This window comes from Panthera tigris, chromosome B1 (assembly GCF_018350195.1).
Source record: "Panthera tigris isolate Pti1 chromosome B1, P.tigris_Pti1_mat1.1, whole genome shotgun sequence".
Taxonomy (NCBI): domain Eukaryota; kingdom Metazoa; phylum Chordata; class Mammalia; order Carnivora; family Felidae; genus Panthera; species Panthera tigris.
Genome location: NC_056663.1, coordinates 201,958,312 through 201,980,954, shown reverse-complemented (window position 1 = coordinate 201,980,954; position 22,643 = coordinate 201,958,312). Strand labels below are relative to the sequence as shown.

The following is a 22,643-nucleotide window of genomic DNA, read 5'->3' as shown; positions in this document are numbered from 1 at the left end:
CATCGTGGTGTCTGTCCAGGCTTTTGCTTAGAACGCTGGGTCCAACAGAATCGCGGAGGGGGGCGAGGCTCCTGGGGTTCTGACTTACCGGCTCACATCGCCCTTCGCGACAGCAGTCTCGCGTGGTGCCGATGGCGATCGTCCTCCAGGATGTCAGTCTGGAGCTTTGCTAACACAGCCCGTTGCTTTTAGCTGGGTTTGGCACAGCCCCCTGGGAGACTCGCGTGTGTTCGCGCCGCGCTAAGCCTCATGCTGATGGCTTCACTTCTTCCCCTTTAGTTGCTGAAGACTCTCTTTGGGACAAACTTGGCCTCCCAGTTTGATGGCTTGTCTTCCAACCCCAGCAAGTCCCAGGGCCGAGCGCAGCGTCTGGGCTCCTCCAGCGTGAGGCCGGGCTTGTACCACTGCTGCTTCATGGCTCCCTACACCCACTTCACCCAGGCCTTAGCCGACGCCAGCCTGAGGAACATGGTGCAGGCAGAGCAGGACCACGACGCCTCAGGGTAACCTTGCGCCTGTGCCGGCCGGGGCGGTGGCGTCGGGGAGGCGTTCCGGGTACGAGCACAGAAGAGCTGGCGGTGAATCGTTTGCAAAAGCCGAGAGCCGGCTGCTCTTCCGGTGCCCACAGACCCCCTTTTCCTGTAGGTGCCGCGTGGGCGGCATCTCCCAGGTCTGTGCTAGGGGGAAAGAACGGCTTCCACGTGGCACAAAAGTGTTAGCGTGTAAGTGTACTTGAAGGGCATAGAGGAATCTCGTATGATAGTACTTTGGGTTTCATAACCTTGCGGCTACAAGTCTCTCTTCAGTTAAATTTATGGTTGTATTTTTGATGCCTGGAATGCGGTCGTTGTTGCTTAAATAACCGTAACTATTAGCAGATATTTGAGTTGCTACTCTGTGTAGCAAGAGAATTGCTCCGTGCCGCGAACAAGAGAATTCCTTGTTTCTCCTTTTATAGATGTAGTGCTAAAGCAGCTAGAGTTAACACACTAGTCGGGAACTGAGGAGAATGCCCTTGTTTGATATAAACAAAGAAGCGAGGAACCGTGTGTGTGTTACTGTCATCTAATTTCATACGTGTTTCTTGAAAAGGGTGTGATTGGTGTGAATGTTTAAAGAAACTTTTTCCCAAGAGAATCAAGTGAGATCTTCTGGGTCACTGAGTCTTTCAAGTGAGCGTCACCTTTGTGGCCTCACGGCAGCCTGGGTGGCGTGGCGCTGAGCTTCCTGGGGCAGGCAGCGCTCTGTCTGAGTGCCTGCTACCAGTGACAGGACTGGCTGGTGGCCCCCTGCGATCTCAGCGCGGCCTGCTGTCTGTTAGGAGCAGGTGCGGCCGCGTGACGTGGCCGCCTCGGTGCTTTCGGACTTGGACGTGTTCTGATTTTGTGGACGTGAATTGGTTTGGCCTGGAGTGTGGCTGAGGACACGGGAGAAGACTTACGGCTGTTCTTTGCTCACTTTTTTCCACCTGCAGGTGGTTCGACGTGCTTCAGAAAGTGTCTACCCAGTTGAAGACGAACCTCACCAGCACCACTAAGAACCGCGCAGATAAGGTGAGTGAGAGGCGGCAGGCTTCGGTGCTCAGCACTTTCCAGCTTGGCTGCTTGAAGGTTTTGGTTGAAGTCTAACTCAGTTTGTTCTTTCTTTCTTTCTTTTTTTTTTTTTTCATAGAACGCTATTCACAATCACATTCGTTTGTTCGAGCCTCTGGTTATAAAAGCTTTAAAGCAGTACACAACCACAACGTCTGTGCAGCTACAGAGGCAGGTCTTAGATTTGCTGGCACAGCTGGTTCAGTTACGGGTCAATTACTGTCTTCTGGATTCAGATCAGGTTTGTCACTTTAGCTTTCATCTGCCATACCTGTCGTAATTTAATAAAAATTACCTGTAGCAGACGCTGAAATCTACCTTTAAGAAACGTGCAGTTTGCTATTTGCACACTAGTTGCCGCTCCTTACCTGTTTCACGCGCCAGTGTCCAGGGCCTGGGCGCACGGAGCACGCACTCCTGCCTGTGTGAGGCTGTGTCCAGGTTATCAGCCTGTGTGCGTGCGTCAGGGGCCTTCCTGCCCACTCACCCTCCCCACCCCAAGACGAGTGAATTTAAATTGTAAGGTACAACGAAGATTTGTTGTTTGGGGGGCATTTTTGCAAAATCCAGAGACTTGCTTTAAACACGCTATCAATTATGACATTTGCTTTCGAGCAAAGTAAAGTTAGTTCACATCTTCCAAGAGGAACTCGTGCTTCGAACAGAGTTGGATGCCAAACTGGCCCTAGTCCAGTCCTGGAGTGCTGCTGCGCCCTCGGGGTCCCCTTCCCTGTCAGCAGCCCTCAGCATCCGCCCCTTCGAACGTTGGGGTGTGCGGGGAGAAGGTGGACCCACGCGGGCACCTCATTACTGAGCCAGTCTCGGGCCATCTGTGCCGCTCAGTGTGTGTGAACCGGAACCAGCGAGTCGCCGGATAGGCCTTTTCTGTGCTGCTCGGCGTTTCCTGTTTCTCCAGAGCTCTCACCCCCTGGTTCAGTAAATGTACTTACGGGATTTCTGGAAGTGTCCTGAGCTATGCCGTCTCACAGAATACCTCTGAGTTCTTGTATACAAACACGTTTGTCTGCTGTCGGGAACTTGTTAAAAATTTACACAACTAAGTAGGAAGAAAAGTAACCTAGTTTGCACATTTTAATTATTGATGTGAAATTTTTATTTTTCTCTGTAGGTGTTCATTGGATTTGTGCTGAAGCAGTTCGAATACATTGAAGTAGGCCAGTTCAGGTAACAGCTTTTCGTTCTTTTAGATTTCTTGTCCTCATGACAGTTATATAGAATTTTAGATTGTTAAGATGAACGTTTACTTTAAAGGATTGTGAAGCGTTTTTGCCAAATATTTTTTTTTTTTAAGCCGAACTCTGATCAACACGCTGTGTGTTCTTGTTTCTCTTAAAAATTAAGGAGTGAGTATCTCAAGATTTGTTTGGCAAATCTTGTTCTGCACCTGGGAATTACAGGTGTCAGTTTTCATGTCACATCTCAAAACATTTAATTGTGGTAGCGGGGCGCTAAACCAAATCTCGTCTGCCGGAGCACTAATTGTTTCAAACTTCTGAGAGAAAACACATTTTAGACCCGGCGGTCTTCAGCAGAGGTGATGATTACACACTTGACTTAGGTGACTTGAGGCTCTTCCTTGCCGGACCGTAAGGTTCGCTACTTTCTCCTACGGCACTTACGGCTGTGTGAGTGTAACGACCACGCGTTAGAATCGTTCGGTCTCCGAACTGCAGGTGACCCTTGAACAACGTGGGTTGTGAGGGCCGGCCCTGCGCCCTCAGAAATCCCGTTCAACCTGTGACTCTCACAAAGCTGACTACCAAGAGCCTACTGGTGACCAGAAGCCTTGCTGATCATGTAAATACTCGCTTACCACGTGTTCTGAGCGTTCTGTGTATTCTGACAATCCAGCGAGCCAGAGAAAAGAGAACGTTGTTAAGAAAACCACGAGGAAGCTAACGTACGTTTGTGGTATTGTCCTGTGTTTATAGAAACCCCGCGTTTTATAACCTGCGTGGTTCGGGGCTCACCTGTCCTTAGTAGATAGGGACGCACGGAGAAGAAGGATGCGTTCTCAGCATCCCTTGGGTCTGGAGACCCGGAACTTTCTTACTCCAGTTATGCGACATCTTGACTGCATGATTTGAGACAAGTTGCTTTGTCTCCTTTGAGTCTCAGTTTCTTCAACTGAAATGAGAAGGGGCAGGAGGAGAAGTAAGAACATTGTACCTCTGGGCGTCCAGTGCTGTTGGGTGCTCTGCAGCGCTCTCACTTAGCTCTGCCCACCGCCAGCTGCCCACCCCCAGCACACCCTGTGGGAGCTGGCCCGCCTTGCCGCGCCCCCAGCGTCTGTCCTCATCCTCCCCTCCCCCCTTCTTCCCTCTCTTCTCCCCCCTTTCTTCCCTCTTCTCTCCCCCCTCCTCTCCCCGCATCCTCCCATCTCCCCTTCCCTTCCCTTCCCCCCTCCTTTCCTTCCCCTCTCCCCCTTCCTCCCCCCTCCTCTTCCTTCATCCTCCCCTCCCCACTTTCCTTCCCTCCTCTCTCCCCCCACCTCTCTCCTCATCCATCCCCCTTCTCCCCTCCTCTTTCCTCATCCTCTCCTCCCCCTCTCCCCTTCTTCCCTCCTTCTCTCCCCTCCCCCCGTCACTCTCCCCCTCCTCTCCCTTCCCCGTCCCCCTTTTCTTTCCTCCTCTCTCCTCATTCTCCCCTCCGTCCCTCCCCCTCTGTCTCTCATGCTTCCTCTTCCTCTCCTCATACTCCCCCCCCCCGTTTTCCTTCCTCCTCTCTCCTCTCCCTTCTCCTTCCCCTCACTCTTCCTCCTCTTCTCCCCTCCTCTTTCCGAATTTTCTGCACCTCCCTCTCCCTTCTCCCTCACTCTCACCACTTGCTTCCCTCCTTCCCCTGGCTCTCTCCCTTTCTCTTTTGCTCTCTCTCAACTTGGAATCATGAGTAATTTCATGTTTATGTTAATTGTGTGTCATAATTTTAAAAGGAAGCATCTAAACGGATGTTTTTGTTTCTAGGGAATCAGAGGCAATTATTCCAAACATCTTTTTCTTCCTGGTGTTACTGTCTTACGAGCGCTATCATTCAAAACAGATCATTGGAATCCCTAAAATCATTCAGCTCTGTGACGGCATCATGGCCAGCGGGAGGAAGGCTGTGACGCATGGTAACGGGACAGCCCTTTCACGGTGACCTTCAGTACTGATGTGCTCGACGGTGCTAGTCTTCATCACTCCAGCTTCTGGCCGTGTCCACTGCTGCTCTGTGTGTGCGTGTGGGTGCAGTGCGCGCGCGTGTGTGCGTGTGCACGCTGCTTAGAGATGCCGCGGAAGGGAGAGAGCAGACCTGCTGTCAGGAGCTTGTGACCTCCTGACCTAAGAATACAGGAAACAGTAGGGCGATCTGAGGCACAGATAGAGTCTGACATAGATGCTCTTGTCTAACTACGTGAAACACAAAAACCCGAGAAATCCAACTTCTGTGAGGACCCCGGTGCTGGACGGAGTGGCTTGGCCTTGGAGCAGGACCTTCCGTTCTGCCTGGTTGTCCTGTAGAGGCGAGTGAGGACCATAGAAGATGGTCGGCGGCTCAAGCAGCCTCCTTCACCTGGGCAGTGAGGCTGTGGTTGTAAGAATAAACTTGGGACGCCTGGGTAGCTCAGTCAGTTGTGTCTGACTTCGGCTCAGGTCACGATCTCACGGTTTGCGAGTTCAAGTCCCACATTGGGCTCTGCTGACAGCTCGGAGCCTGGAGCCCGCTTCGGAGTCTGTGTCTCCCTCTTTCTCTGCTCCTCCCCTGCTTGTGCTCTGTTTTCTCTCTCTCAAAAATAAACATTTAAGATTTTTTTTGAGAAAAGAATAAACTGCAAACCTTCTCTTAACTTTTTATTATTATTTTTTTTTTTATGTTTATTTTTGAGAGAGAGAGGGAGGGAGGGACGGACGGAGTGTGAGCAGGGGAGGGCAGAGAGAGAGGGAGACACAGAATCCGAAGCAGGCTCCACGCTCCGAGCTGTCAGCACAGAGCCGGACGTGGAGCTCAAACCCAAGAATCGCAACATCATGACCTGAGCCAAAGTCGGGCGCTTGACCCACTGAGCCACCCAGGGGTCCCCTCTTTGAATTTTTTTAAACTGATCTTGCAGCATTTTCCTGTTGACTCCTCCCTGGCTCCGTTGTCAGGAATCAGTAGACTTTTGAACTTTGGCAGGGGTATGTCCTAGGACCTCTGCAGAGCCCAGATGTGAGAAGGGCGTTGTGGCATGCAGCGTTCTCGGTGTTCCCTGTTCTGTGCGCTTGCGGTAAAGCAGGTGATTTGTTGACGGGCAGGGACTCCATGCCATCTGATTTCCATAGTCGCTGGAGTCACTTTTGCAGTGGCCTTGCGAGGGCCGAGATTCACACCTCAGCAAAAGTTCACACTTGTCCGCTTTGGGAATTGGGGTTCCTGGTGCAAATGTCAAATAGAGGGATGACTAAGGCTTCCTAGATTAGAGAGTCTTTGGACGGACAATCAGTGGGCAACCAAACCCTAGTATTTTGTCTGGAAAGCTGGTCATCTGTAGAAAAGTCAGTAACTATGCTGTGTGTGTGGCACTGGGTTGCGTGTGCCGTGTGTATGTGGCCCTGGGGGTGGGCGTGCCTTTGTGTGTGTGGCATTGGCAGGCAGTGCCTTGCAGTGACAATGGTGACGGGATCGGGCCACCCCCTTCCCAGTGAAAGGCATTTCGGAGAAAGTTGTTCATGTAGTGGTGATAGACTAAGGAATCTACTTTGCTGTTTTCGATCAGACAGGACTGGGGGGAAGGGCTTTATCTACTGATAGTGAGTTTATTACTTAAAATAGCATAGAAATCTGATACTCTATAAATATTTTCTGCTGAAGAACACAGTCATCTTTTCAGGTAAATCTTTAGGTAGATGAAGCATTAGAATAGGATGTTGATATTTGAGTTAGTTTGAAGATTTTAGTTTGAATTTGACTTTTGAATTTGTGATTCTTTTTGTCAGATCTGATGTTACATCACGGAAAGCCTAGGTGTATTTTTTTTAAGATTTCACAAAATCATCAGTAAGTGTTCAAGGAAGAGCTATGGCCTCCATGATGGTATACTGATAATTCATAGCACTCGCTGATAAGCTGGATTTATCCTTTATCGTAAGCCACGTATGGATTAGGGTTTTCTTTATTTATTGAATTGAAAAAAGTTATTAATGTTTTATTTATTTTTGAGAGAGAAGGAGACAGAGCACAAGCAGGGGAGGGGCAGAGAGAGGGGGAGACACAGAATCCGAAGCGGGCTCCAGGCTCCGAGCCGTCGGCACAAAGCTTGACGTGGGGCTCGAACCCGTGAATCATGAGATCCCGACCCGAGCCGAAGTCAGATGCTTAACTGACTGAGCCACCCAGGCACCCTAGGGTTTCTTGTGTTTTGGACACGTTTTGGAGGCGTCGAGCTCTGTCTGCAGGTGTAAACGTCACGTGATGCCTCCTGAGCCTGCCTGTTTGTGCCCGCAGCCATACCGGCTCTACAGCCGATAGTCCATGACCTGTTCGTACTGAGAGGAGCCAATAAAGCCGATGCAGGAAAAGAGCTTGAAACCCAGAAAGAAGTGGTGGTGTCCATGCTGCTGAGACTCATCCAGTACCATCAGGTAAGGGGGGCGTGGGGCACTCACTGGCACCGCAGACGCAGCAGGAAATGTCCTGTGGCCCACTGTCCGCCAATCAGTGGGTGTTCCTTCGTGCCACCCTGGGCTCTGGGGCTGGGGAGATGCCAGAGAGGGGTAGGCTTGCTGGGACTTGGTATTCAAAGCCGTACAGCCACTCGGGGAGGTCACCTGCCACCTGGCTGACAGTCACGGGGTCATTCGAGGGAGTAAATATGTTGGAAACCCTGTTTTCCAAAATGACCAAGAATCAGTTACCTGACATTGACCGAAATGATAGAATTCTAAAAAATGATTTTAAAAATATCGCATCTGAAATAATGTCAAGACTTTATTTGTACATCTCTTTACCACGTGTCGATGTAGGTAAGGCCAGGGTCTTTTCCTCTGTGCTGGTTGTGGTTTAGTTTTCCTTAAGGTGGAGCAGGAATTTCAGGCCGTTCGGGGCGGCCTGAGTGCAGAGGTCTGGCCTCTCCCGTGACCCCGCTCTTAGCTTGCCTGGCCTTCAGAATTTTTGTCAGGCTATTGGTCTTTGAATCTGAAAGTCATAAGCTTCTCTCACGGAAGCACTTTCTTCCGTGCATTCTCATCTCGGTGACTCTTTGTAATGTTGACTGAAATCCCGTGATTACGATGTAAAGCACCAAGCACGATGGGTTGGAGGGAGGCCTAGAGAGTAGCCCGTCAGCCACACGTGCTCGGGGAGCTTTTCCGCCTTTTGAGAGGACAGAGGGTCGGGTAGCCTTGCTGAGGAGGGTCCACACGGAGTGCACACTCCCCTCTTGGGGGAGAAGGGCTGCCAGGCCCCTTGAGTGGAGAGGCAGCTGTGGAGGGGCGGTCGGGGCCGGCTCTATGGAGAGTGGGCCTCAGTGGGCGCATCTCTCTTCATGGCGCTTGTGTAGACCAGGGTGACAGGTGTTTTCTGTAAACAAGCAGGTGACAGGTATTTTCAGTGTTGTAGACTGAAACACCTCACTTCAGCTGCTGTGGACGATGTCCCAGCCGGTGCGGTCATGAAGTGTGCGGCTGTGTGCCGATAAAACTGTATTTACAAAAACAGGCTTTTAGATGTCTCTGCTCAGAACTGGTGCTCGACCAGTTATGATGTGGATAACTCTTCTGAAGGCAAGTACTACTTGGTAGGAGATTCCCTTTCTAAAGAGCACCAAGTTGAAATTAACGGACACAAAAGTCACGAGGCATCTGTAGAAAAGCTTAATCAAGGCTGTGTTTGTGTTTCTCCAAAAGTTTATATAAATTTTATTCTCTTTTTGTGCCTTTTCTCTGGTGGTGAAGTCTTGTAAGTTCCGTAGAAGCACAGGAGTACCGCGATGGTGGGTGACTCCAACGAGCGTGCAGCTGAGCTGTGCCCCTTGCGCTTTCTTTCGGTGTCCCTCGTGTCGTGTGTCCCCGGGCCGGGGCCGCGTCGGGGGCAGCAGGCCCTCCCTGGGCCTCACGTGTCTTTGCACCCTGGAGTCTGACCCGCCTGCACCCCGCAGGTGCTGGAGATGTTCATCCTGGTCCTGCAGCAATGCCACAAGGAGAGCGAGGACAAGTGGAAGCGGCTGTCCCGGCAGATCGCCGACGTCATCCTCCCGATGTTGGCCAAGCAGCAGGTTTGTGCCCCGTCCGCGTCATTGCTGTGGAGTCATTGTGACACGTTTGTAAGTGGCAGTGCTGGTGACTGGCATTTCATTGAATCAAAACGCGTTCGGCTGGCGATCCTTATCAGTGCCGGTCTCAGGGCAGGGATTTTCCTTTATTCTCAGTGACCACCTCCGGTTGCCTTTGTCTCCTGCTTCACAAGAGTGGAGCCTGAGGCTCAGAGCTGTTATCTAGCCCGCCCAGGGGTGCACAGCTGGAGCGTGCCCAGGGCCGGGGCTGTGCCGGTCTGACTCCAGGGCCGTGTCCTTTCCTGTCCGGTGGTGCTGCCTCCCTCATTCTACTCACTGACCTTCAAGTGTTTGGTTTTCCTTATCGCTCATAAAACAGTTTAGCAGTGGTCCATCGTTTAAGCAGAATTTCTGTGATCAAACGATGCGGTCAGTTATTTCCACGATGGAAGTGGAAAGATGATCTGGCTGTGCTGTACCGGATGGAGGCCGCCCGTCGCACAGCTTCTGAGCCATGGCTGCCACCAGGCATCAGAGGGCGGGATGCCCTGCGCCCTTTGTAAGCGGGGTGCTGGGGTGCCTCCGGGGGCGGCAGGGGAGTGTGCCGACGCCATCCAGGAGACGGCGGCTGTCAGCAGAGCTCTGGTCTTCAGCGCTCTGGATGCAGTCAGCAGACACCTGTTTGTTCACCTTGACTATCTCCGCCAGGGAAGCAGGTAGTCCGGGTAACGTGCGGTGTTCCTGGCTCCTGGCGGTTGGTGCAGATGTGTAGACACGCTGTGGCAGGAGTTACGGTCTTCAGAGCTTTGGCCCCGTTCTCGTTTCCTAGTGGGCCTGTCATCCTGGCATGCTGAGGCCAGTCAGAGGGAGGGAGTCTTGGCTTCCGATGGCACTGACTGATGGCAGTTTTAATGAATTGGGTGTTTTAACGTGGTCCTGGATTCCATGCCTGTGGATCTATATTTTTAGAATAGCACTCCAGAAACTTTCTTCCGGTCTCTTACTCGCCATGTGCACGATCTAAGGAAGGTGGAGGTTGAAGGTGGGACGCCTGGTAAACGTCCACCATGGAACCGCATGCGAGCACGTCCGTGAGACACTGCCGAGCGCCCGCCTGGTGGCCGAGCACAGGTGCACCTTCCCTAGGGAAGTCGTGCAGGGCATCCCTCGGTCCCCGCGGCAGACGTAGACGTGAGCCAGACGTGAGCCGTGCCGTGAAAAGCCTGCCCTCTTGGAGTGACAGTTTTATTGGCTGGAGATGGAGGTGACAGACATCAGGAAGTAGATTAGTCATGCGTAAAACCAGATGACGGCAGGGACTGTAGGGAAAGCGGAGGAGAGGTGGGTGTGTCAGGGCGGGGCTGCATTGCTAAGTTTGTATAAACTTGACCGGGTTAGAGCTTTTTAGGCTCATCATCAGTGAAGACCCTGAGGTGGGAGGCTGCCCAGTAGGTTCAAAGAACGTGGAGAGACCATACGGGTGGAACAGAGTGTTCGTGCGGAGCAGGGAAGGCAGCAAGGGTCTGGGGGTTGGGTGGGCCTCTCCGGCCAGCGTGGGGGGCTTGGGGAGGCCTGTAGAGGGTTTGGTACAAACGAGTGGCCTGGTGTCATTTGAGAGCTGAGGCAGCTTCAGGGCGGGCGTGAGGGCAGAGCAGGGGGACCCGCCTAAGGCACAGAGGTGGCGTGCCCCAGGAGGGCGAATGGCGTGGCGAGCAGTAGCCACCTGCTGGACACAGGGTACAAGCAGAAGCAGTAAGCTTTGCGGCTTCTGTGTCGATGTGAGGAGGGAGGCACGTCGGGGAGGTGAGGAGGAGAGGAGATCCTGGTCTGGGTGTGTGCAGCCGGCATACCCAGGAGGCACCGGGGGAGGCTGAGGTAGGCATTTGGGCGTCCGAGTCTGCAGCTGTCCAGACGGAACTGGCCAGGAGGTGAACGTCGGGAGGGGAAGAGATCACCATGGGACCCGTGCAGATGGGGAGGAGAAGGCCAAGCTCTGAGCTTAGGGGCCAGAGAGGTGAGGACGAGTCCGTGGAGGAGGTGGGGAAGGAAGCGTGGGCAGGGTGGGGGGTGGCGTTGTTAAAACCAAGGAAGGAAGGCATTTTGTGGAGAAGAGAGGGGTCAGCTTTGGGCTGCTCATAGGCCCAGCAAATGAGCTGGGAGCTGACCCTGCATTTGGCAGGCTGGAAGCCACTGGGGAGCAGTTGGCGGGGGTGGAGGGCGCAGAAGCGTGGCTCAGGGGTGTTGGTGGAGAGGCACGGGGAAGAGGCTGAGAAGGAATACATGTGGGGTGGCAGCCAGAGGCGGAAGGAGGGGTCAGGGCCTGGGCCTGGGCCTCACTGGGGGTGAAAGTGGAGGGGGAGTGCCCCTCACAGGGCACACTGGGGTCGCCTGGTGTGGGCCCGGCGCACTCCTCCTGAGGACCCAGAAGAGAAGGAGCTGGCGGCAGGTGCAGGCCTGGTGGAAGGAATGGGGGTTGCAGAAGCTCTCAGGATGGTCTCCTTACCTGGGGGGGGTGGGGGGGGGGGGGGGGGGTGGGGCATGTGAGAACAGCGCGTGTCTGCAGCCATGTTTACTGGGTCTGGACACGCTCTTCGTGATGAACATTAGGAAGGCAGCGGTTGAACACGTTTTGGTAGAACCTTAGCTTGGAATATTTTGCATCCGTTAAAAATGTTAGATTTTAAAACCTGTTGCCTCGGGAGTTTTCCGTTACGATTTTAAGGGAAAAAAGCCGAGACATTTATAACATGATTTTTCAAAACCACTTAAAGATCTCTAGGTGTGTGTGGATACGTGATCGTAGGAACATGGGGAAAGTTAAAGAGAAGTATGTACAGTTGACCCCTGGACAGCACGGATTTGAGCTGCACAGGTCCACTTCCACGCGGATGTGTTTCTCTGAATACAGGACAATACTGTAGATGTGTTTCGTCTTCCTTGTGGTTTTCTTAATAACATTTTGTCTTATCTTACTGTATTGTGAGAATACCACATGTAATACGTGTATACAGTACGTGCCACTCAACTGTTTTTGTTATTGGCCAGCCTTCTGGTCAGCAGCAGGCTGTTAGTAGTTAAGTTTTGGGGGAGTCGGGAGTTACACACGAATTTTCAACAGTGTTGGGGGTGGGTGCGTTTGACCCCTGTGTTGTTCAAAAGTTAACTGTACACCAGCTTGTTAAAGGTCGTTACAGCTGGCCGAGTAGGGATGAGGTGCAGGTAAAGCAAAGAAGGAAAGAGAGCTAAATGACGTGTGCACAGAGAGCCGCACTGGAGACTCGTCCCAGAACGCGGGCGGGGATTGTCCCAGAGTGGTGGTGCAGTTCCAGCCGGCTTTTCCACACTCTTAAATCTTTGAATGTTTACAGAAAATGTACGTTGTTTATGTAATAAAGACCTAAATGAAAAGGTTGCCCTTGTGAAAAAACTTCAGCAGCTGCAGTGTTCTAAAAGCTGTTTGCTTGCTTCACGTCTAACGTGAGGATGTATGTAAGTGCAGGGGTGGTAAGGGCATTTGACCTTGAGGTACCTAACTTGAAGTAGAAATGTTAACATTTTTGTTGGCTTACGGGAAAACTTTTGTGATGTTTGATTGCAACAGATGCACATTGATTCTCACGAAGCCCTTGGCGTGTTAAATACTTTATTTGAGATTCTGGCCCCTTCCTCCCTCCGTCCCGTGGACATGCTTTTACGGAGTATGTTCGTCACTCCAGACACAATGGTGAGTAGCCTGCGTCGTGACGGCGTCTTAGATTCATTCGTCACCGTGTGGCACGGTGGTTCGTCAGCTGCCTGCGGGCCCTGTGGGGCCGTGGCGGGGCCAAGAATTTGCATTTTAAACAGGTTCCCAGATGGTGTTGATGCTCTTATCTGGGACCGCACTTTTGAGCTAATGATAATTTGTTAGCTTTATTGATAGAATGGTAAACAGGGGTGATTTTCATTCATGAAACTGGCAATTAGGAAAAATGTAATTTTCTTTTTCCTTTATAACTTATTTTCTTTCTTTTAGGCACCTGTGAGCACTGTTCAGCTGTGGATATCAGGAATCCTAGCCATTTTGAGGGTTCTCATTTCCCAGTCAACTGAAGACATTGTTCTTTCTCGTATTCAGGAGCTCTCTTTCTCTCCATATTTAATCTCCTGTCCAATAATTAATAGGCTAAGAGAGGGGGACAGTACTTCGACACCAGAAGAACACAATGAAGGGAGACAAATGAAGAGCTTGCCGGAAGAAACGTTTTCAAGGTATGCTCTGTGTCTGTGCCTTTAACCAGCCCGCGGCCTACGGCCCATCCATAAGTCTTCGGTCACTCCTGGTCTCACTTCAGCGCTGCGAGTGGGGTAAAGAGGTCTGTGTGGGTGTGCTTGCTCTGGCCCTTGTGCCTCATCTGTGGCCCTGGGTCCATGTCTCTCCCGCGTCTGGGTCCCATCCCGTCTCATGTCCTCGTTAAAGACCACACTGTGGCTCACCATGGCGGTGGGCACTGAGGGCCCGCCTGCCCCCTGTGCTGGCAGTGAGGGTGGGTGTTGCCTGAAGAGAATTTAAAAAGCTAAGAAGACCCACTAAAAGTCAGTCTCCTTTTTATTCTCGTGTGTGTTGGCCATTCTAAACACAGTCATAAAATCCTCCTTCCTGGCAGCGTGACCGTCCCACGTACTCCCCTTGTTGTACTTGTGGCATCGTGTCTACCCTCACAGATTATTTGGAACCTCCTTGAGGGCAGTGATCACAAGTCAGGGCCAGTAACGCATGTTATCTAGATAAGCGTGTGTCCACTTTTTCTGGATTGCGGGTGCTCAGTAAGGTAGAGCTGGCAAGATGTCCAGTGAGCGTGGTTTGTGCTGACGTGCTCCTTCGAGGCAGGTCCTCGTAACATCCATTTAGCTGCCCCTTCACTGGTCGTCGGCGGAGATGCCGGTGCGTTTGTGGAGGTAAATCCAGTAAACCTGCTCGACACCCTCTTGGTTGCAAGTTCAACCAGGTGGCCTGTGGCTCCCTCTGCTACGTTTAAGCAGGTGGCTAAAATGGATGAAACGTTAAATTGCTACAGCAGGTTGCCGGCTTCTATTTCTGTGATACTTTCTGGTTTGCAAAGCTTTAAAGAAACACTGCATGTCATTTTATCCTAACAGTCCTGAAGTTGTATATGTGTACTGCCATCTCATAAATGAGGAAGGTGATGTGCAGAGAGGGAAGGTGACTTAATCCAAAGGGATGGTATTAAATGTTACACTTTGTTCACTTCACTTCTGTCTTTACTCCCCCCTGTGTCTACTGGATGTCACATAAGTGCTCTGTAACAGTCACCTAATTCACCATCACATTTTCCCCTTTCTTTGCAGATTTCTACTACAACTAGTTGGCATTCTTTTGGAGGATATTGTTACAAAGCAGCTCAAAGTGGAAATGAGTGAACAGCAACATACTTTCTACTGCCAAGAACTGGGCACTCTGCTGATGTGTCTCATCCACATCTTCAAGTCTGGTAGGTGCCTCAGACCGACTTTCGCAGGGCATCTGTGCGGTCCCTGTCCTGCGCCGGGCACTCTCGGGGGCAGGAACTTGGCTGCCCGGTACAAGTTCTGCCCTGCTCACTGTGCACTGGAAGGTGTTTGGTTGTTGAAAAAAACAAACCAGAGGGCTTCCTCCTCTTTTAAAAATTTGGAGGCCCGAGATCTTTTTGTACCTTTACATACGATTGTGAAGTAAAAAGGACAATGACCCCAAGAGAGAAGTCACAAGATGACAGCCATGCAGTTTGCAGAGGAAGCAGCCGATCCATAGTAGGACAGTCGGCGTGCTCCAAGAGAAAATGGGTGTTTTCACGAAGAATGCCTTGATTTAGATTGAATGAGCGGGAAGCTGGAACACTCGAGTTACAGGCTACCGCCATCTCTTTCTTCTCTTAGCAGGAAAAACAAGAGGCAATTGTAATGTCTAGGAAACATAAGTAACATGACCAAGGACCTATAAAAAGAAATGTCATCCTTGTAGGTTTCTTGGCTTTGTTGGGAGCTATATTCACGTAATCAATCATAATATAAATGCTGTTTCAGTTTTCAGGTTGTTTTTTTTTTTAATATGAAATTTATTGTCAAATTGGTTTCCTCAGTTTTCAGTTTTATAGTCAATGTATGAGTAAAACATTGAAAACTTACTTAACTGTAGTTTCAGAACAGAACGAAAATGTTTTTATTTCTGAGAAAAATAAAAGGGAAACTAACTTAATTTGGGAGTGGAAGGACGAGGTGGAGGGATGGAAGGGTCACTAATCTCCTCTCACATTGTTGGGGTTATATAGTCATGTCTAAAGTTGGCCCAACTGTAGCAGGATTCTCGCAGAGTCGTGACAGTGAGGCTTTTTTTTTTCCTTCAGGAAGCAACTTTATTCCTGCTGGCACCGCTCAGTTGAGTTTGCACCCAAAGAATTGAGTCCTGAATGCCACGTGGCATAGTTTTTTATATATTTTTTACTTCTTTATCTCCCATATGTGGTAACACATAAACATGGGGTCTGATTAAGCGGTCTCATGTTACAAGGTCGTGAGGGATGTTGGTCACGTAGGCGTATAGTCAGGTTGCCTTGAGGTCTTTTTTCTTTCTTTAGGGAGGGGCCCTACCATATTCCCCCCTTTGGTGCTTGGATCCCTCTATTTTGGGTCAAAGAGCATCATCTTGGTTTGGAGGTTTATATTTTCATAACATCGTTAACACGAGTGGCCGTCTTTTTTTTTTTTGAATTATGGCCTCAATGAGACTGGAGGCAGACCGTACAACCAGGGGAGCTAAGCAGGGTAGGCTTAAGCAACCTCTCAGAATTAGGAGGATAATTTCTATGAGAGTTCTGAATCCCCTGAAAGTTGAAAACCATTCCCCAAATAACTCCCTGGGGTTTTAACCGTTCCAGGTCTGAGCAGGGACACGAGCAATCCTTTTTATTTGATTTGTGATTTCTTTTATGACTTTTTTCTCATTATCTACGTGTAGGCGGCAGTTGCTTAGGTTAAACGTTTTACAAACTTTTTTCTCAGAAGGAAGTAGGTAATCTAAGACCAAGCGATTTTGATAGCATGGCCCATTTTGGTTTCTTGTTCGGCAAGTAAGTTTAGAGCTCTGGCGGTTTTATTGGTTAACTGCTTGTAGTCTGATTGTGCCGTTTAGCGTGTAAATGGGAGCGTGGTAACCCCAGGACGCATCTTCTGCCCAGGTGGCAGGGCCATGATATCGGATTATAGGCTCAGGAGGCCATCATTTTTTTGGTTGTCAAGGTGTAAGGCACGCCGCTTCCTTTGTTTCCCTGTTGCCACGCACTTGGACTCCCTGATGTCTCCCTCTGGTAAGTGGGAGCAGGAAGAAAGATGGACGAAGAGTTTCCAGCACACACGACCCTGACCAGCCTGAGGGAAGTACTATGTAGGCTGTCCTTCCACGTATCTAGTGTAGTCCACCTGGACCCGCCATTTGATGGCTGCGTTGACATGGTCTCCGGCCTCTCAGAGATGAGGAAGTTAGATAAGGGGTGGGGATCTGGTTCAAGGTGATCTGGGGTCCCCCACCATTGAGTTTTTTGGGCAGTTGAATTATAAAATCTTTGGCCTAGGCATGTTAAGTTTTTTTTTTTTTTTTTTTTTTTTAACATTTATTTATTTTTGAGACAGAGAGAGACAGAGCATGAACAGGGGAGGGGCAGAGAGAGAGGGAGACACAGAATCCGAAACAGCCTCCAGGCTCTGAGCTGTCAGCACAGAGCCCGACGCGGGGCTCGAACTCACGGACCGTGAGATCATGACCTGAGCCGAAGTCTGACGCTTAACCGACCGAGCCACCCAGGCGCCCCGAGGCATGTTAAGTTTTTAACAGAGATGACGACGAACTTTTTTCCCACTAGGCAAGACAGTTTTTTTCCAATAATTGAGCTTTTGAGAAGCCAAACCCCGGTAGTAGGACTGGGATATTTTGTTTTACTATAAGGTCTGTGGGGATCTGATTTTCTAGTCTCTTATCACCATTGTTTTCCCGTGTCGGTACCCTGTCCACAAAAGGACGGCGAGTGTTAACAGAAACCTCTCCCCACGTTTCCAGCCAGCTGGGGCTTCCGCAGCCACTTCGGCGGCAGCGAGTAGAACAAGAATCTCAGTACTAGTGAGAAACAAGGCGTGGCCGTGCCTCGCGGCAGGGAAACACGCAGACAAGAAGGACAGTCTGTTGTTGCATCGGACCGTCGATTCCTCAGGCTTCCGCCGTGCGTAGATCAGTCAGCTCCTGGAGTGGCTGAAGCAGGGCCGCAGTCTCCCGGAGGCTCTGGAGTTGCCGACTGCTCCTTCCGTATGGTCGGCTTGCATAGCACTGATGGATCAGGAAGGCATTCCCAGTTTCGAGACGCTGGCTTCACTCTGCTGTAGTGAATCCAGGGGCCCACGTCAGCTACCTTTACTGCAGTAGGGGCGGACACAATGACAGTGAACGGGACCCTCCAGAGGGATTTTAGGGGTTGGCCCTTCCACTCCTTTATCCATATTGTATCTCCTGGCTTAAAGGGGTGAGCGTCTGCGGTCAGCTCACAGGTAATCGCTCCCCGACCCGATGGTGTAAAGTGGTTAGGGTAGAGCCAATGGTCCACATCTGTTGTCTTACGGTTAGATTGTCTATCTCATTTAGATGCCCCCTGATGCCCTTGATAATGGGGGAGGGTGCCCATACAGGATTTCATAAGGGGAGAACCCCATCTGCTCCTTCAGCCTCCCGCCTGCAGCTGCAGTCTGCCTCCCTGAAGGTCCCTTCTGTCTCCCTGCCTAACGTTAACCCTTTCCCTATTTATTTCTCCGCTGGAACAGGGCCTGTAACTGCTGTTAGAGAGCAGGGTCGGTGACCACTCTGGCTTCTTCAAGCTGGTAAGGGACAGTGTAGGGGTACAGCAGTTAGAGTCTACCCAAGGGTCAGTTCAGTGGCCCACAGCATGGTCTTACAGGAAGGCTGGCAGGCATGAGGCGGCATAAACACTAGCAGACACAAAGAGGAAAACCCAGGGTAAAGATTATACTGACCAACAAGATGGCATCTTAAGATAACGTCTACAGTTTTCAAACCTGTCAAACAATCTAGGAGAGACCCTGACTTTGTAAACAACGTATGTCGGGGAATCTTTCATAACCTAGGTGATAGAGAAGCAGGAGCGCAGTAAAAGTAATCAATGGTGGCTGTATTTCCAAGAGTTTGGTCCTAATTTAATTAAAAAAAAAATTTTTTTTAAGCATCTAATGCTTGTGAGGACTTATTTAAAGTTTTGCTGAGTATAAGCAGACAGTCTGCTTTATTTTGAGGTATAAAACTTTTTCAAGAGCCAGGAGTTCTACCAAAGAAAGAGTCAAAGAAGCCATTTACCATTATTAATTTGCAAAAGTTTAGGCAAGCCAAACCTGGGTATTACTCTAGAAAACAGAACTTTTATTACTTTTTGTGTCTTTTTTGTCTTGCAGAAGAAGGTCTTTACTCATTAGTAAAAGTATCAATCCATACCAACAGATGTTGGAATTGCTTTGACCTTGGCATAGGAATGAAACCTAATTGTTAGTCTTTCCTGGATGGCCTCCAGTTCCTTGACTGCCTGGGAGAGCAAGTTTGTGGTTGAAAGGATTGTTTCTAAGCCACACTTCACAGGCTGATACCATTTGCAGAACTGTCCTTGACAGATTTTTTTCAGTAAACCTCCTTTGGGCCATTTGATAAGTTTTGTCCCTCCCTAAATGAAAGGCCTGATGCTGTGTTTTAATCATCTTTTAGCTCGGTGAGCTTGGTAATAGTGATTGCCCTGCTCTGTTTGTAACCATCCCAAGGGCCGGAGAGAGTGTCTAGGAGTCAGACCCCAGTTTTTTTGGAGGGGCGAGTAGGTGGGATTGAGTCTCCCTTACTCATTGATATAGCCGGCAAACTGTTTTCCTGAACCCTGGTATCTACAACCTACAATATCCAGTAATTTCCACAACTCACCTAATTGTTTATCTGTCCTGGAGTTGGTAGCACCATAGTCTCTAATTTACTTATAATGTCTCTTTCTAGCAAGGGAGCAAGGCTCTCTGGCGTTATCAGGAAAGAATGAGAAAAAATCAAGTTTCCCCATATACCCCCCAGGGACTGAGAGAAAAATTTAGTTAGAAGTTTTCTGGAGAAGCCTCTAATTGTCCCGCTGTGTTTGGATGGTTGGCCTGGAGTGGAAAGGACGACAGAAAAGGTAGTCCTGGTGTCAAGAAGGAAATCAAACAGTTTTCTTTCTATATTTAGAGTTACCTGAGGCTCTGGGTTTCTGATGGACAGTTCGTTTTGGGGAGCCACCATGAAGATCCCCAGGCCCTGGTCAGTCCCTCCCAGGGACATTGGTTATCTGAGCCCTCACAGAGAGAGGTCCCCGAGGGCATTCAGATTTCCAGAGATTGTCTCCACATAAGGGGCGTGGCTTATGGGATTTTCATTTTGGTTGTCCCGTCGGAGGACATTCTCATTTTAGTGCTCCAAATGGCCATATAAATGGCACTTGGTACCAGGACCTCGGGATGTCCGGTCTGACATAGTACGTAAGGCCACAACTAAGGCCTCAGAGTTTTTTTTTTAAGCCTCCTTTTCTGTTTTTGTTTGTTTGTCTTGTTTTGTTTTTTATTCTTATTTTTCTCTTGATCTTGGTTGTAATATATCCGCTTGGCAGCTTGTAAGAGCTCCTCCAGGGTCCCTTCAAGGCCAACAGCCAATTTTTGCATTTTTTCTGAATATCTAGGGCTGATTGAGTGACAAATTTGTCCTTTAAAATCATCTCAGCCTTACAGGTGTCAGGGGAGATAGCCATATATTTAGTGAGAGCCTCCCTCAACCTCTCCAAGAAGGCCATCGGGCTCTCATTTTGTGTTTGCAAAATACTGGCTAATTTTAGCATGATTTAAGGGCTAAATCTTAGATTTCCTTAATTTTTTTTCAAAACATCCATCTCATTAAGGGTCTGATTTAACAAAAGCATTATATCTTTCTAGGTCAACTCAAAAACAAACGTAATATTTTGAAAAGTCTTTATATGCTTATCCGATCAGAAAATTTACCTGGATCTCCTTTTATCTGTCTTAAACCTTGTAATGTAAAGGTTTTTTCTTCTGGCATTCTAGCTCTTTGTAGGGGAAACATGGCTGTTACGTTACGGGGAGGTCCTGGATAAGGTGGGTAGCAGGGAGCAGAATTGTATTTTTTTATATATGTATATAAAGAAATTGAGGATCCGAGGAGGAGGAGGAGGAGGAGGTTGAGGTGGGAGACTTCCCTCCCTCCTTGTCTAGGTCTGTGTTGGGTACAGGTAAGGGGCCCTTAATTGTGTCCCCTCCTGATTGCTGGACTTCAGAAAGGGTTGCCGGTAAACTAGGATCCACCTATCGTTGCTTAGTAATGCCTTGGTTGGGGAATTACCCACCTATAGGAAAAAGGAAGAAAGTTGTCCCTCATCTCAATTTTCTACAGCTGGCCAGAGAAACCTCATCTCCTGGCCCCATGTTTTGGCTGGCTATGCGACTGGCAGCCAGAAGCCCTGTCGATCTTGCGAGGTGCCGGGAGTAGTCATTCTTAACCCATGCTTGACCCCAGGTCTGAGAGCTGGCTTGGTCTTTCCTGGTTTTTCCTTACCCCTCCGTTTCCCGCCTGCAGGACCTTGGGGGTATGGACTGTGACCAAGCAAGACTTTTCATGGTTCTCATAGGATGCGCTAGTTTTATTTTGGCCCAGCGGTAACTTACATATTGATTATTGGCTGTTGAGGCAGGGGGTTAAAGGGCCACAGTCCAGGCCTATTTCCCTGCCTTTCTCAACAATACCCACATAAATAGGTTTCAGCTATGTGGACATCCCTCTTTGGCATACAGTGGGCCGGGTGTAGTAAAATGACTCCCATGTATCTTAGTGAAAGCCCTTCGTACATCCTCCCTCCCTCCTAGGGAGGTGGCAGAGGCACCCAATCCTCTGCTGAACAGGAAGAGCACAAATGTGGAGGATTTGGAGGCCGGCACCGAGGGTGCTGCCGTCACCTTCTCAGCTTCTGGATCAAAGGAGGAGGAATTTTAATCTTAACCCAGCGCACTTTTAAAGTCCTTTTATTTTAACCTGAGTCCGTCTTGGCCACACGTAAAATTTCTTTTTAAAGATTTCCCTTCACAGACCTTCTACGACTTTTCTTTGTATTAGATTTTGTCCCTAGCCATTCCTCTCCAAATAACCAGTCTCATTTAGGACAAAATTGCTTTCTCTTACCTGTAACAAAAATATTTTTTTTGATTTTTTACAACTTTTTTTATATCTCCTACTTTTTTTTAAATTTTTTTAAATATTTATTTATTTTTGAGACGGAGAAAGAGCATGAACGGGGGAGGGTCAGAGAGAGGGAGACGCAGAATCTGAAGCAGGCTCCAGGCTCTAAGCTTTCAGCACAGAGCCCGATGCGGGGCTCGAACTCACGGACTGTGAGATCATGACCTGAGCCGCAGTCAGATGCTTAACTGACTGAGCCACCCAGGCGCCCCTGTATCTCCTACTTTTTCACATACAGAGTTGGCTTTTCTTATTTTTATCAGTTTTAACTACATTTAGCAGATTTTTAACTCTTAGAAGCCTTAGTCTCCAGTGAAAACTAGTAATCGGTTGTGAACTCTTGTTATATCAGTATTTTTTAGATGGCAAACTTATGAATCCACTAAGCATAAAGGATGTTTTCCCACAGATCCAAATGTCCTTAGTTTCTCTGAAACAAGTCAGAAGCACAAACCTACACCTAGTCATTAGTGCTTTAGCCTCTTATCTCGTGAGATATGTAATTAATTTAATCTTAATTTATCATGGAAGCAAAACTTTAACGTTTTAGGTTACCAAAGACTTTGAAAGCTATCTTAACATTTACCCGTGAAAACTTTGAGACAGACAAAATTAACCATCATTTTAAGTCACCTTTTTGCTGACAAATTGCAACAGAGATGGCAGATTATTTGACCTTTAGAAAACCTTAGGAAGGAAAAAGTTTTGTGTATTTAATGCTGATAACTCTAAAGATCTGTCTATTGTAAACCAACAAACTTAAATCCACTTAAATGCCAAATATGTTCCATCTGTGTCCATTTAAGAGTTAATCAGTTTGTTCCCCACTGTCTGTTTTTGCCTGGGGCACCAGTGGGGAACTCTGGCTTCGGTGGTCTTCCGCTCCCGACCTCTGGCGTGCGAGGAGGGGCTGATGATGCTCAAGCAGCCAGTTCTGCAGGCCGACCCCCAGGTGGAGCGGTTGGGTGGCGGGGGGAGGCAGAAGAGAGGAGGTGCCAGCAGAAGGCAGAGAAAGAGAATTCCCAGTTTTAATTCTTGTCAGCTCAGACAGGGACAGACTCTAGGATTCTTTTGTTTTGTTCTCCACCAGTGGGATTAGGCAGTGCATGTCCGTCCGGAGAAGACGGGGAATTTCCCCGAAGCGAAAGGAGTTTTGGCAGCTGCTTGGGAATATTCCTTACAGTCCCCGTTCTGAGATAGAATAGCCAGAGACAGTTGGCTCTGATTGTCACAGTCATTGACCCAGGGAATGAACGAGAGACAAGTCCCCACACACAGTCACACGGCGACTCCAACCCGCTTCAGTCTCCCTGAGCTGGTTCCTGGGCCTCACGGGTTCCGTTGGTGCACGTGGGGTCCTCGCCCTGGTGCGCTGGGAGGGCTAGTCTGCTGTGGATCAAGCGGTCCGCTGGCGCCTGGCAAGGGCTCCTCCCCTGGCGCCCCAAGGTTCGCGTCCCCGGTGGCA

At 49.4% G+C, this 22,643-nt stretch overlaps 1 protein-coding gene across 1 annotated transcript in view; it reads left to right on the top strand.

Annotated features, from left to right (window-relative positions):
• The window catches only part of HTT (huntingtin), a 149,154-nt gene that overhangs the window by 75,931 nt on the left and 50,580 nt on the right, over positions 1-22,643 (top strand). Inside the window, exons 31-40 of the mRNA XM_042985075.1 lie at positions 280-503; positions 1,475-1,553; positions 1,672-1,833; positions 2,722-2,777; positions 4,577-4,725; positions 7,077-7,213; positions 8,728-8,844; positions 12,443-12,565; positions 12,857-13,092; positions 14,191-14,333. Coding sequence (XP_042841009.1) covers positions 280-503; positions 1,475-1,553; positions 1,672-1,833; positions 2,722-2,777; positions 4,577-4,725; positions 7,077-7,213; positions 8,728-8,844; positions 12,443-12,565; positions 12,857-13,092; positions 14,191-14,333 — 1,426 coding nt within the window. The remainder of the gene's footprint in view (positions 1-279; positions 504-1,474; positions 1,554-1,671; positions 1,834-2,721; positions 2,778-4,576; positions 4,726-7,076; positions 7,214-8,727; positions 8,845-12,442; positions 12,566-12,856; positions 13,093-14,190; positions 14,334-22,643) is intronic.